Source organism: Pieris rapae, chromosome 14 (genome assembly GCF_905147795.1).
Source record: "Pieris rapae chromosome 14, ilPieRapa1.1, whole genome shotgun sequence".
Classification (NCBI taxonomy): domain Eukaryota; kingdom Metazoa; phylum Arthropoda; class Insecta; order Lepidoptera; family Pieridae; genus Pieris; species Pieris rapae.
Genome location: NC_059522.1, coordinates 2286271 through 2302577, shown reverse-complemented (window position 1 = coordinate 2302577; position 16307 = coordinate 2286271). Strand labels below are relative to the sequence as shown.

Sequence of the window (16307 nt, the reverse complement as noted above, 5' to 3'; positions counted from 1 at the left end):
CAAAAATACTGTGCAAAACTACCACTTCTCATAGAACCAAATAGAATTGAATGTTATCTTTTGTTATAAGTAAAATTTTATATATATTTTTTGAACATATTAAATGCATTTTCGTACTTGATGTATTAAATCCAGTTCAGCTATTTTAAAGACACTATCAAACATGAAATGTTTTGTGCTGTGTATTAATAAATGAAAGAATTTATTTAATTTTTCATGTTAAAACGTTGTTAAAGATGTTGTTGCATTTAAACAATGAAAAACCACACAAATATAAAAACTGACTGAACTTTTTGATTTTTCAATGAAACTAAAATTAAAAATTGTCATAAATTATTATAATCTTATTTTGTTACAATATATTTCGGAAAATTATTTAAAGATTTTACAATTATATCTTATTTTTTAAAATTGGTGTAACGCTTCAAGCTACCACAGACAAGCTAATTAAATATACTACGACCGACATAGAATATATTAAAACAGATAAGTAACACGTAAAAGGCTGTCTTGACCTGTTCAAAGAATATAATTTGAGAGAAGTTTTTAATTTTGCAAAAATTTTTTTATATGATGGCAATAGTAATAACTATATGCCAGTTTCAAGTCAAAGCTAGGAAAACAAACGTAGTTTCCCGCTCTTTTTTTTCAGCGGTCATTTTTCAAAAAATCTAATTTGCGTAAACAATCAAATTTAACAAAAAAATCTTGCAAAGTTTGTTGTCTATATTCGAGTATTAGTACCCTATTTCTGAATAATTTCATGCATGCAATAGTAAAAAGGTAGTAGGAAATTTTTAAAGTAGCTTGTCTCTGGTAGCATTTTTACAGCGCGTCATTTTCTATGACTAGTAACCTCACGGCACAATGAGACTGCAATTGTCAAACAAAGCAGGTTTTCGACTTGCGTTAGTTTGGTAACGCCAAACATTATAGTTGCTTAGTATTTTAAATGTCATATAAATATTCTACATATTTTATAAAAGAGGTAAGAAACTTGAAAATAGTTTCGCTGGTAATTTTAGGTATATTATAGTTTTTAAATCAAATTAATTTTTACATAACTTGTCAACCGAGCGAGACGTATAATTCCGTCAAACGTTAACAATAGTGTACGGATAGGACCAGGGGCGGATCTAGTTAAGGGCTTTTGATCGGTTTCGTTTTATCTTCGATACTTGTTTCATTTTTTTATTTAAAAGTGAATTCCTCGGTTAACAGATAACATAATCAGCACTTTTAGAACTTCTGTACTTGTTGTGTACAGAGTTTTATATGACATACTTCTACACAATATTACTGTTTAAATTCTTAGTATGTCCGTATGTTCGTTTCATTTACATGTTGAAACACCCAAGTCCATATATCCATACAAAATTGTTTCAATGCGAAGTATGTACTAAAAACGTGGTCTAAAGATTAGTTACGATGGTACCACGTTTAATACGAGCCAAGTTTTAGTAAAGCGTCGGTCTCTAAAGCATTTATTATTGATGTAGGAACCGTACAGTAACCATGACAACACGAATCTCACGTCCAAGACCGTACTACCCCGATCTGTTATCAAATTTGCGAGATTCCAGAATCGCCCTACTGGCAACTATAAAATTGACGTTACCCAACTGCGAATAGGTCTCACGGTGTCCGTCGGCGCGTTCGCTAGAAGATGTCGGCGCAGGCGGACCAGTCCTGCTTCTGCTTGCACTCCCAGTACTTGTTGTTGTAGAGATGCCTCAAATGGGGCTGGCCGGGGGCCGCCTGCCTCGTGAACCAGACGGGGGCCCTGGGCGGGGGCGGAGGGCTGCCCCTAGCGGCGGCGTCTTCGGCTGCGGCCTCCAGCTCGCGTCTCGCAGCCCTTTGCTTCTCCTCGAGCCTTAGCTTTTCGGCGTTCGCCTCGTCCCAAAGGCCCTCCTCCATCAGTCTCTGGTCCGGACGGAGGCGGGAGTCCGTGGGCGCTACGCCCGATTCGACTTCGTTTAGTTGCGCCGCTAGGAGAGTGAAGTTGTACCATCTGTGGATCATTAATTTACCTTAAAATTTATATAATTTATTTGTGTTTCACTATTACAAGTAATGTTTACAAAATTAAAAATAAAATAATACAGTAGCGTTACAGACCTATAAAATTATTTTACATCAGTCATGTTTTAATCACCGAACTTTAAAAACTGATTTCTCCGCTTTAAACTTGGTATATTGTTAACTTTGTTTCTACAATTAATATCAATGAACCTTTTCTAATCATAAATATCTGAATTAACCATTAATTATTAATTAAAACCGTTTAGTTAATAAAAAAACTGACTTGTCACAATCGCTGGGTGCCGGCACTCGTTCCCAGGCGAGCGTAAATTTGCCAGTCTTGCACACCGTGTTGTCTGCGGACGCACTCGTCACGGCCGCGACCTCAACGCGAGTGTCCCAGTGACCTTGCAGTACGTAGCGAGGCTGGAATAATTCGTTTTGTCAAGAATGACTTGTCATTGGTTTCATCAGACTTCTGTGCCTGACACCTTCCTTCACAGAGGGGGCGAGTGTTAATTGTGATCATAGACAGAAAGTATATTGGTTCACAACTGGAAATCTCCAACCTCAGAGATGAGGGTCGCAGGCTGATGCCACTAGGCCATTACTTGTTGTATTATTTTTACAGTGATGCTGATCATTACACGGCCGATAGCTGGTCCATTCGTAATAGATTATTATTTTTTTAGACACATTAGATTTGATGTCTTGAGTACGATCGAGTTTTTTATAAGGTTTTTTAATTAGATGAAGATACATACTTAAATCTTCTGTCTGCGTGTTGTATTTAAACTGAGGAGTTTAAATACATCGCGACTAGACCGATTTTGATGAAATTAGTTTACTTATTATACAATGTATTAGATTCAGAATTACATGTTTTTTATTAAGGACGAACGAATCTGTTGGGTCCGCTAGTAATCATTAAAACTCGACATTAAAGCTAGCAACGATTAATTAAAATGTGTTACAACGAGTCGGTATCCAGGCAATTTTACTTAGAAGGTGTACGAGTAAGAATGAAAAGCAATAAAAATCTTCTCTCACCACTCCATTGGGATCCTTAACGACTCCGGTGACCTTCCGTTGCGTGTCCTTGCTAAAGTAGCCATAGGGCACATATTTGAGGTGGGCCACGTATCCAGCTGCAGGACCGGCTTCACCAACTATCTCCATGTCCCCATGGTTATCCACCCAGAGCTTGCCCACTATAATGTTGTGCACTGTTGTCGTTACCTTGCGAAAAAATGCTAATTACGTCAAACATATTTTTATAACACGAAATCTTTCTATAAAATTCTAGAAGTCATTCAAAGGACCTGGAGTTTGAGAAAAAATTACTTTCGCCTAGGCGTGACCCACCAAATGATACACTTTGAATTACCTTTTTTTTAGATTCTTATTTAATTTAAAAACGTTGGTTTAGATACATTTTACAGCGAACGAATCCCTGACATCATTTGTCCGTAGCTGTCAGTGCTCACTTACTTGTTATACAAAAACTATTAAAGCTGATACAATAGGTATACTAAACAGAAAAACGGGAATTAAGTTAGGTAGTATGTTTGTAACTATTATGAAGTGATTTTTTATCTTACTGCTAAACTTATCAGTTGTCACAAATATGTTCTGAATCTCCAGTAATCATCTTAATTCGAAAAACTAGGTACTTTCTAACAAATAGGACAGCCAAACTGTCATCTCAACCCCGAAGATTCTACAAAACTATCAGTACATACAATGTGTATTACTAAAACCCAAAAAATAGATAATATACCTAAATATACCAAATAAGACTACGAAATTATTGAATTCGTAACCCAAACCTTATGCCACCGATACTGACTCCCTGAATTAGTGAAGAGTAGGAATGTCTCATCATCTGGAGATATCGTGATGAACTGACCACGGAACAGACTGGACACTGAAAAGTGCTGCCAGCATATCCACCCGCTTGCGCCTTCACAGTGAGACGCACTGGTTGGCGGGTGATGCATCACCTGTGCGCCTACCTTTTTTACTATAGGGCTTATTTATTCCTAGCCTACCTTTCCGCGGCATTAATTTTCTGATTTCGGAAAAAATAATTCGGGGCTCCTAATAGTTTTGTTGTTTGGGTTTTTTAAGTGTAAATGATGGACAGTCCCACTGTCAGAATGGGCGTTGGCATGTCAGAGGTATAGTGTATGTTGGGGTTGTTAATTATATGCACTTGCCTTCTGACTGTGAAAATGTTATGGACACTTACACCGTCAGAATAGGCGTTGGCATGTCAGAATAGTCTGTGTATGTTTGGTTGTTAATTATATAATCTAATTTATAATCGCCGGCAATGCACTTGCCTTCTGACAGTGTAAGTGATGGACACTTACACCGTCAGAATAAGCATTGGCATGTCAGAATAGTTTGTGTATGTTTGGTTGTTCATTATATAATTTAATTTATAATCGTCGGCAAAACACAAACAGTGCGAGTTTCTGACATTGCAAGTTTCCATGGGCGACGGTATCTCTTAGCATATGATCTTACTTACCAAATTTAGACTGTGAAGAAACGTGTCAGAATAGTTTTTAGTTTATCACCTATCTCCTTCCTGCCTTTACCCACCTTTCAAAACACGATCGCGCCTGCCTACAAATCAATATGAGTTGTCAATTGTCAAAGTACCTTCCGCCAAGAGTATTTGTTGCCCGAAGCGGGGAAGTACGCGTAGGCGCCGCCGAGCGGTATCACCTGCAGGTACTTGCCGCGAAACTTGCTCGTCATCGTGAACTCCTGCCAGCACTGCCAGCCGGACACGCCCTCGCAGAATTGGGCGACCATTGGCGGATGGTGCGACACCTAACCATATTTATTTTTAATTTTTTTTTTAATAAAATGAAGATTGTATTTTAAGTTTAGGATAAATTAAAACATATGAACAATAGCAATATAATTATTTTATATCTATGTGAATTTGTTAAGCGTCGGCAAAGTTTTTTTTATAGACATGTGGTTATAGGATTTTTAATATGAGTGAGCGACAAGGACGTAGGAAAGGCAGGAGGAAGGTTGGGTTTTAGGAAATTTATTATATTTTATTTAATAAATAAACAACGCCCACTTGCCTGTTCCGATATAACTCTCCATCCGAGATCAGACATTCTGTCACATTCATATGTCTCGCCTAGCAGCGGATTGAAAGGCTTTGTCGTTCTGTAATAAAAAATAATATATAATTACCTAAGGCAGTATATTTTTGCATTAAACTCATATAAAAATATATAACAAAACATTGTAGGATAAGACCAATCCTATTTAGTTATGACACATGGCGTGTTACCCATGCACTTCATAGATATAAAACAGTTTATAGCCATTACTTAAATAAAAAAAGGCCAGCAACGCACTTGCGAGCCTTCTGGCAATGTGAGTATCGTTAGAGGTTGTATCACTTAATACCAGGTGTACCTCCTGACCGTTTTCCCCCTGTTATATAAAAATGAAAACTTATATCATATACGAAATCATTACTTAGTATTCAATTTACCATAGATCAAAAATAATCCCACGTCAATTATCTCTGTCTCACACATATAAATATTATAGTATATAACTTGGGGAATATACCTGTTAGCTGTAGTAGCATATGATGATACCGTAAAAGCAGCCACATAGGCCAACTGTTGAGCAGGATCTGAGAAAGTAGCTGCCTGATCCAGAATATACGAGTACTCGTAATCCTCCGTCAATCGCTGAAGCATTGAGAGTGGCTCGCTGAAGTTTACCGGAATAGGAATTTTTGATAGCTCTTTACCTAAAAAGTAGTAATAGGAACATGTTTATGTCTTTAAGCTTCGTTTGACAAAGACTTGCCCAGCCAAAGGATTTTTAGACGATACAGCAATAAAACACCGTGATTCCCGTAAATATAGGCAGCGGCACGTAAGTCTAGCGCTGGCCGATACGTGGAGGAGATTGCTGCGCATGTGTACTGTGGTGCGGGGGACGGAATGCGACTGGAGAGCCAATCGACGCTCTTCATTCCGCTAGCCCTCCTCAGGTATCTTATTTTTTACTTCTGCACAATAACGGTCAGCGCTAGAGTTTCGTGCCGCTACTTGTACTTATAAACGAAATCATCTTATTTAAAGTTCTGCTACGCCCTTTGATTATGCGAATCAACGATTTAGACTAGGCCATAGCTCGATATGGCCTAGTCTAAATGGTCATATGGTATGATGGCTGGTGCCTCTCTAATTTCATTCGGTCTTAATTGTCGATGTGGAAGGTGATCGTGAATGTTTTACGAAGCATACATTCACGTTCATTAGACAAAAACCGAAAAACTAAAGCAAGTTTTAATATACCAATTCTATTTAAAATCTCGACTCTTTGATTTTAGTTTTAAACACAAGTTTCATTAGCTTGTAACATGTTAGGAGGGCCTTGGATAATTGTTTTCAAGACAAAGCTTCAAATACAAAGTGCAAATGTTTTCATTAGCAGTTGTGAGTCAACGCTTTGAATCAACCAATACGATAACACAGGTGGCTATGAATACTCATTTTGGTAAGGTAAACGATTTTAATAATGAAATATTTTGCGGTCGACATGTTTTTCACAAGGGGCCGTTCAAATATTACGTAAGCACGATAGGGGTGGAGGGATGAGTATTTGATTTTCTTGTTTGGTGATTACGTTAACATTAATTATTTACTTTTTACACATATGTGTAAAAAAGGAAATGCTCATTCTATATGCTTGAAAACCAAATGCATTTATTTCCGAGGATTCCTACTAAAATGTGATAAGTTTATATGTGTACTATTATTTTTGAGAGCTTTGCTTACTCTTGCTGACAAGAGGGAGGGGGAGGGGCGTTCGATTTCAGTAAATCAGCTTACGTAATACCTTATAAATACTATACATTTAGATGTTTCGACTTTCGATAAACTGAGGGTAGTCCTATAATTCCCATTTTTATTTTTGCGAACCTAAAATGCACTCACAATTCAATACGAAAATCCTTTAACGGAAATATAGGAACCGGCAAATCAATTTCTCCTAAATAAATTGGTGAGGTTTTTATACGAGTAGTTCTTGATACTTACCTATACAATTTTTCATAATAGACCACAAGCTAAGGGGATAGTTGGGTTTATCAGGCACTCGTGTTCGCCGCGGCTTTCCCTCAATCACACTATTTGTTGCTTGAGATACATGAGGCTGAAAAGAAACAAAATATTTATATGAGAAATTAAGAGATTTTAACAGAGCTATGTGGGCCATGCGTTTTAATTGCGGCATCATGGTGAGGAAAAGGAGATGTCTCTCTAAAAAGTTGCTGGCGTGTGCCTAGCACAGATCTCTCAGATCCTACCTTTGGGTATTAACAAACACTCTGAAACAGATACACGGCGTTGCCGTCGAACAACATTGGAAATAACAAATAATCTATAATTTCTAAAGTCTCTAGCAATATTGTAAACTGTCAAATACCACGCATTGTTTCACCATAGATTAAAATCGTTTTATGTTTTTGAAATCACAACTTATTTTTTCTAGTTAAAGACGTTTCTAGAACCGTAACTTAAATAAAACACTTTTAAAAGCTTCAGAACATGTTGGGCAATACCGTAAAAGCACAAACTTTGAATTTTGAGTCAAAACTTTATTATATCTATAAAAAAATAACCATCTTAGCAAGCACATTGTGTACCATTGTGTAAAAATTTCGCAAAGCAGCTATAAATTATAAATATATCGGCTCATTATAGTCGGTCCGGATTTACGTTATCAACAGGAACTTACAGACCTTAGTAATTTGTTTATGATAAGAAAGTTTTGCATATTGTTAGAAACTGAATACTTTTCTACTGCAAAACCTTTTAGCTAGGGATTTTCGAATTATTTAAAAAGTTTATTCAGTATTTATTAACAGAACGAAATACAAAAAGTAAAGAACCAGAGAGAGCAGTAAAGAACCAATTTAAACGCGTTGTAATCGCCTCTAAACACTTACGTAATAATATTATGTAGGTAAAATGTTTGAATTCTGGAAATACCAACACAGTCATAGAGTTACTAAGTCAGTATTTAACCTAGTTGCATCGTCTCACTAATGCAAAGAACACACGGTCAGCATAAATGCGACTGCAAAGCTCTTTGCTGTCAACATATGACTTTTTATGTTTACTTATTAGTTATTACATATCAGGACACCTGATCGAAAATTCGTAAGACGGATGGAGAGCTGATGAAGCAATTTGTGCAAAAATTGGGAATAATTTTGCACGAATTGCTTTAATAAACCATTTCAAAATATCAAAAATGCACAACGTTAATATTCATGTTTTCACTTCTGCCGGCACTTCCGGAGTGGCATCGTTTCCCGTCGTTTTTTTATGTAATATTTATTATACATTTTGGAATGTTGTTTCTATGCCTGCATACAGTAAAGGCACGTATCTTAAGGAAACCGGCATATCTCAAACCCAAATAATGATGACATGAAATACAGAAAGTTAATTAAAACCTACTCTTTTTATTGAAACCTTTTTAAAATTTAAGTTCTATGTAACGAGAACTCTTGTCCAAATAAACATCGACAAAGACTTCGATATATGTGGTTGTAATAACATAAGCGTAATATGATGACGTATTTTTGACAAATACACAACAACCGTACGGAACACATTCATAAACATGTTTTGCATTTTTTAAATATCACATAATAATCTTGCCATTATTTTTTTCCAAATGGACTTTTACCATTTATTGTTAATTACATTTTTGAAATTGCTCAAGATTTGGTGTATTTTTTGTTTGTAATATTTATTGTATGATGATTTGCTTTTTTAAGAGTACCGAGAGCTTTTTACGCCGGCTTTTTCTCTCGGCCTACACCCTCTGTCTTCTTTGCCGATGAGTAGGGATGCCTACAGGTTCAAATTTAAAGATATAAGTGATACTTTGATGATCTTATGTTCCAAAATAAACGTATTTTATTTTTTAATACATGTTATGTTTGTGTATCTGTCTATCATATAGCCTATAGCAACAAAGCTTTAAAATCGCTAAATGAAGTATGTAGACTAAAGTGATTTAAATTACACGCCCCAATATCAGGGTGAAGGTCAACTCAATCAATAACGTTCAATTTTATTTAATCACCTATTATTTAGTGTCGTGGATTCGAAATTAAGAAGTTGTGTTTTAAAATATACGAAATATTATACAAGGACAAAAAAACTAAAACCACGCTTATTCGAGGAATACAAGCTTATAAAAACGTTTTTGATGACCTTGAAAATTGGTTAGACAATTATCTCGTTTTTAAGCCAGTATTAATTTAAATAAAAAACTGCATTTTAATACCGACTCTTTCGGCATAAAACGTTTTATAAGATAATTCTTAATTTGAATAGAAATTAATTATTAACATTTAGTTTTTAAATATATAAAATGCAAGCGGACACTTTGGGCGTGTCTATTAAACGTAAAACTTGAATTATTAACGTGTTACTAAGGAACATTTAAATAATATTGACCTCTAATTTCCATTCGGTTGTTATGCATTTTAAGTGGCTTACTTTAGCCTTTTCTATTTATGTCATGTCCGTAGCGTTAGTATACGTATTTGAAATGCGATCGTCAAATATTTTACGACGTTCACAATAATTAGACATGGTTAATACTTGTATCATCGCTAAAAATATTTTGTACGATCTGAGTCGTAAAGATATCATGTATTTAAAACTTGTTTACCCCCAGGTTCAGCTTCAAGACTTAATAGTATGTCTCGTCCCGTAATCTTAAATGTTCTTTTGTGTGTGTACTAGGTCTACTAAATTATGCACGCTTATTTAGCAATGTCACAAAAAATACATCCTGTTGGCATCCCTACTCATTGGCAGACAATTTTGGAATATAAAAAACAATATCTCTTAAAACCTGACCATTTAAACTAAGAAAAGCTTAATACACAAACATATACAAACTCACCCATATTTTGATATCCATTTCCTTATTATCTGGCTCTTTGAGACTGACGGCGGCGGCTTCCGCACCCCCCATTGCACTCTCTGCACGTTCTTTATCTTCTACGAATATAACCTACAAAACATTTTCCAAAAAGGTATGAAAAACAATGGAAATTAAACCACTCATGTCGATCTAGTACATGTAATATCGTGATAAAAAATCTATATTCAGAAGCTCTCGTCCCTCAGAAGTCAAAACGATTCAAATTTCATTCAAAAATCTAAAGGTATCCAAAATAATTTAATCACAAATCAAATTATACAATTTCGTTTCTATTTAACAACAGCGGCGAAAAAGAACTCGAAACTCGAGTATACTATGTAAATAACGTTATAAATGTTCGTCTTATATCAAAAGTTATATTTAAGTGAAGAAATCATATAGAACAACATATCGTACCTTCTTGAATTAATTGATTAAAGAATCAAAATCATTTTCAACACCACTAACACTTGTATCTAATGGTGAATAAATAAATGATAATGTTAAGAGTAATTTTATAATAGTCATTAGTCTTAACGTATTTTAAACGATAAAATCAATTACTGAACTGCTAATGTTGTTGTCTTTGTATTTAAAATCAGTTTATTTATACTATTTTATTTATAATATTTAGAAATAAGCATCTTAATATTTATATTTGGCATTTGCAACAATTTTTATTATGGCTTCATACTATATTTACAATTAACACCTGTGTGTGTAATGGATACAATGGCATGAGACGAAGTATCTAAAATATGTTAAAGAAACACAAGTATGGCCAACTATGTACTAGTTTATCAAAACAGTTTACTTACTTGTTGTGTTTCTGTTACAGTTTCTGCCTCGGATTCGTCAGAGCTTTCTCCGCTTTTTACTTTGTTTTTTCTATTTACCTACAAAGCAAAATTACATAATATTCTTATATTTAATGTTTGTAACTGACTTATGTATGAAAATTGTGATCAAATTAAAAGTGTCAAAAATCTGCTAAAGTATTGAATAGTGTATAATACATATTTATTTAAAAGTCATGTCTCACAAGGAATTTAAAAAACCAAATTAGATTGCCTAGATGCTCTTAGGGTCTTGTGAAAAAAAATGTTTAACTTAGTCAATTATGGTGTGATTTGTGTGATGTGTTTAAAAATACAAGTGCTCTTTTGCTTTATATTTTGTATTTTTAAAAATTTTCATTGAAATCAATTTTTTTTTTGACAATTAAGTCTTAATTATTAAAAATTAAAAAATACTTAATAGTGTACAATTAAAATACACAATTATCCTTAATCATTAATTAATAAGTTTATTAAAATTATAATGTATAAAACTTACAGGCACTTTGATTACAAAAGAATTTTTGTCCTCCATTCCTGAGGAAGTTCCTTCTTCAACTGCATCAAAAAATTCATGTTCCTCATCTTCTGTGTCGTTGTTGGGGCCAGAACCATTGCCACCTACAAAGAAGATAGTTATTGCCTATATAAAATACACACTCAATTAAGTTGCTTCATACATATTTTTATACATAATATGTATTATATTATATATCAATATCTTTCTAAGACTGGTTCAACCTATATTATGTGTAGTTTTAGCAAAGAATTGATCTGCAAGTAATAATTATAGTGAGATTCACAAGACTTTGTTTATTACATTTTTATAGGAACTTGCAATTAAACTAACAAATTTACAGCAAAAGTATAAGATATATTCTATTTAAGAAAATCACTATTTTATCAACTGTGTTGATTTTTATTAAGTATAACTGCACAGTGCACACTCAGCCTGTCAAATGTGAGGGACATTCTTAATTACAGTAATTTACCACACTAAATGAATATAATAGTAAATAAGTAACTCGTGACATAAAAACAAAAGCACAATTCACAACTTAAACATGACAAAGCATGTAAAAATGACCATGGATCAAAACTGTATGTATGAAGCCTACAAGTGACATGGGGTAGATATATTTGTGAATTCATTCGGCATCATTGTTTCTAATTCTTTTTAAATAAGTAGCCTGTGCATATACATATACACTAGTTACTGATAGTCAATATGACTCACTGAACTACATTGATCAAAAAGTAAAATTGATTAGCATTAGATTTTTATACTCACTACACAAACTAAACTAATTCTAAAATAAAATAAAAATTAACCAACATTTAAGTGTTATATACTTAAATGTTGGTTAATTTTAATTTAAAACTAAAAAAAAGTGGTAAAACAAAAGTATTATATGTGAAATAAATAAAAATATATATTCACATTAAAATTAGAGTTTAGATCTAGCCCAAATAATGACTTTCATATGTCAAAATCCAGTAACTCTTTGACATTCAGGAGTAACACTTAACACTTATGTTACCTAAATATACTTTTTAATATCACAACTAAACAATTATGAATTCCATATTAAGTTTTGCTGGACAATAGAAAGTACTTTCTTTAATACAACTATGACCTGTAATTGCTTATGGCATTGATAATATAACACTTCCTGCTTGCTCAAAAGAATCTAAGCAGTGCTTTTAGGAATACCTGTACTTTTTACAAGCTACTTACTTTACAATTTTATGTATTATCTACTAAAAATACATCTAGTATTTTTAAAATCTAGGTACATCACTTTGTGTGTTCCTATTAGGTCGAATTAAATTCATAATATATTCTAAACAGCTCCAAATTGCACTTGTCATTTCCTTTCAAATAGAATGGAGCCTAAAATAATAAACAAAGCTACTTAATGCCATTGAATTTTGAAATTAATAGTGAATGTGATCATGAGATTTTGGTTTAAGCCCTGTGCAAACAAAACCATAAGCTTGCACATTGTTCATGGAATTGCATTGTGATGTGAGACTCTTAGCACCGCTTGTTATCATCATATTAACTTACCACCCATGACGAGGTTTTAGCTGAATTATTAACGCATAATAACAAAGTATAAGGATATATATTTTCAAATTAAAGCCACTAAATACACACCACAATAAACACTTAAAAATTCAGAAGCACGCTAATATTGGGCTGACGATAATTAGATAAACGAATCCGCACCAATTATTACAAGATTTTACTTTATGTCCAATAACACAACCTTGATATCCGAAAGCCGAGAAAACGAAGAATTGCACTACATACAGAACTCCATTACGATCGATTTACCTACCGAAACAAGTGCTAAGAAAGTTTCATTTCATACATTTTTTTAGGATATTATAAATACTTTACAAATTTATTAATAGATTGATGAAATATTAAAAAAAGTATAGAAACAAAGGTAATTTTGTAAGTCGCCCAATAAATTAATTCAGATTTTCTTCGATCCGTCACCAAACGTGAAATGTCAAGCGTCAAATGACAATTGAATTTCAATCGTCATTCCTTAATCGTTCATCACTTCAGAGTCGTGAACGTGAACGTATTTAACTCAATACCGTTCTTTCAGTTCTCTTTTAAACGTTTTTTGTATTAAAGGACTAACAAGTCATAAATATGGTTCAAAAACTTTTCTTGTACAATATGCTAAAGTACCTTCCATTTATAACACTTTGTTCTAAAATAATATTCAGTATGTAAATAATTATAATAATATTATATATAGCATTACATTTTTTTATGTATTTGATCCCTATGAGAGCTTCATTGGTACTCAGCTGTAAAATCTTATATTACCTGCTGCATGAGGAGTACTTCTAGCAGTCTTCTCCAATGAGTCATGCTGTCTTGCAAGCTGTTCCACAATCTCTTGCAGACGCAGCTTCTGTTCACGTTCGTGTTGTAAGGCACGACTCATGCGCGCGCTGGATGTTGCGGCCGCGCTCATGAACTCTGAGCATGCCTATATAAGTAATTCTATTAATATTAACTCTTATTTTAAGCTACATGTATAAATTAATAGATAGCTTAAATGTAATTTGAACAAAAATAATTTAATGCCAACTTACATTCATCATGGCATTGCAGGAAATTCTAAATAGTGTAGCTCTTTCTGAAACCTGTTTTGCTGTGTCTGATGGTGGTATTTCAAGGTCCACTAAAGACCTCTGAAGTGCCGCACCATGTCTAGTTACCTGATAAAATATATTGTAGATTTACATTATTAAGATCGAAATAGTAAAAAAAATCTTAAGAGCTTATTTTTTTTGATTCTACAGATGTAAGAGATAAAGATCTCTAAAATAAATTTCATGTAAATTAAATAAATAATCTCACCAATTCAGAGCATGTGCGTAGATCATGAAACCTTGCATTTAGTTCCCTAGCAATGCCCCCTGCATCTTCACTTTCTCCCTCTGTTTGTTGTACTGGCCCAGAATTCATCTGATCATCGTCATCATCCGATTCTTGTGCGCGACTGAAAAACATTTAATTAACTGGTTTTGTGACAAAAGGTACTAAGTACTATAGCCAGCCTGCATCAATTGCGAGTGCCAACACAGTTGGCGCCTTTAAATATACTTTTGGCATGCATTACAACTGCCAATAAAATTTAGATTTGTGGGTTATTTGTTAAATTACTATACTTATATCTAATTTTCATTGCAATTGTTTTTTTTTTTGTATTCTTTTTTCTCATACTCTGTTGTACAACTGTTTATTGGTAATAAATAAAGGAACATTTGTCTATAATTAATTTGTATGTGCTGTTATACATATTTATGTTTAGTGAAAAAATAAAGTTGTAGCAGAAATAACAGAATTCTATAACCAAAATAGTAAAATGCAGTAAACACTCACATAGCTTTAGCTTTAGCAAGTTCAAGAGCTGTGACCCAGCTTTGCCGCTCCACTTCATCATGAGCACGAATATGAAATGTCTGAGTTCCACCATTGCTGATTACAAAAGTACAAGAGTCAGCTGTGTGAATCAGAGCTCCAAGAAGTGATATTGTGCCACGGCATGTATGTACCATCTCTGCTTGATTTCTGCAAAGAATACCATTATTATATTTAGCGATTACTTATGTACATAGAAACAATTTGGCCCTTAATAATAATTATACAGTTAAAATATGTTATATGAACCCTTTCATATACCAATAATATTTGGTTTTAAAGTTGCCAATGTGTTGATTACATTGTTATTATTAAGTACACAATAAAAAGGAATTCAGCCAGAACCTTTGATTTAGGTCAATATAACTGGGATGTTGTTCTAAACGACATTGTTGTAAACGGTTTTAACTGTCATTGTTATGAAAAAGTAAGAAATCCTTTAATTTTTATTAATGTCTGCTTGTTACAACACTTTTGCCTTATCAAAAGCAATCTAATTTTTATAATCATATATTATAAAGAATATTTTATAGTATTCATACATAATTTTATAAAGAAAATCATATCAAAACAGTTCTAAGATTTGGTCAAGGTTGTGCATTAATCTGCAAACACTTATATTTAAAACTTAAAGCCTGTCAATGGGTGGTTAATTCATAAGATTATTTTGCATTACTTTTATTTCAAAGAAAATGTTGTTTTATTTGTTTTATAATAATGAAGCTGGTATTACATCAAATTATACATTTCACAAAAAATATTTATAAATATACAAAAAAATATCTAATAGGTTTAAAGGAATAATTAATTCCCAATGGAAACCGAAATATGTATATATATATAAGTCGCGTATTTATATAACAGTAATTAATAAGTTATTACAAACAAATTAATAGTCTAATGTAAGATAATAGTGTAGTATGTACCTGTAGTATGATAATAGTCCGTTTGACAACACGAACCATCTTCGTTGGTATCCCTTGAGATAGTTCGTCCATTTAAACAACCAGCCCTTTTTTTCTGGATCTCCAGGTAAAGGTTGTCCTTTAGCTACGATAACTTCAGACATTTTAGCAAGTATTTTGGGACTTTAAATAAATAAAAATCATCACATCGCTCAAGCCACGTTCATGACGACTAAATTTCAATTTTTTATTCGGTGATTAGAAAATTATCATTCATCAGTCACCACAGTACTATGTAGCACGTTGACAGGTACGACAAAGATATTTAGGAGTTTAATATAATCTTTACTCGTGCATGAAAATTTCACAGATTACAAATAACGATAAGTAGTTCCTACACCTAATGAAAAAGATATTCGAATTATTTGAATTTTTTCGGATGGCAACATAGAATTCAGCAGTCAATGTCAATTTCTCAATACGACTGTTGTTAAACATTGGTTATGGTTTATTTTGTTCTTATTTATTGGATACCGTCGTTGCGGTTGTGTTAACACGTGTTTTAGATTTAGTTTTTTT

The 16307-nt window shown here is 33.3% G+C and overlaps 1 protein-coding gene across 1 annotated transcript; it reads right to left on the bottom strand.

The window, feature by feature from the left end:
• Positions 1–1264: 1264 nt before the first annotated feature.
• On the bottom strand, positions 1265–15956 carry LOC110991427 (oxysterol-binding protein 1). Its single transcript, XM_022256783.2, has 15 exons — positions 15750–15956; positions 14785–14973; positions 14260–14401; positions 13992–14117; positions 13720–13885; positions 11368–11489; positions 10851–10928; positions 10012–10122; positions 7119–7233; positions 5635–5821; positions 5133–5220; positions 4693–4866; positions 3073–3261; positions 2306–2448; positions 1265–2011 (listed from the first exon to the last, which is right to left on the bottom strand). The coding sequence occupies exons 1-15, from the start codon at positions 15890–15892 to the stop codon at positions 1660–1662; spliced, it is 2325 nt and encodes a 774-aa protein (XP_022112475.1). The 5' UTR covers positions 15893–15956; the 3' UTR covers positions 1265–1659.
• Between the last annotated feature and the right edge of the window lie 351 nt (positions 15957–16307).

Coding starts and splice junctions, on each gene's coding strand:
- LOC110991427 (XM_022256783.2), bottom strand. CDS start 15,892: ATGTCTGAAGTTATCGTAGCTAAAGGACAACCTTTACCTGGAGATCCA. Junction 11,490..13,719: donor AAGTACTCCTCATGCAGCAG/GTAATATAAGAT, acceptor TCTTCTTTGTAG/GTGGCAATGGTTCTGGCCCC. Junction 3,262..4,692: donor ACAAATACTCTTGGCGGAAG/GTACTTTGACAA, acceptor TTTTTTCGCAAG/GTAACGACAACAGTGCACAA.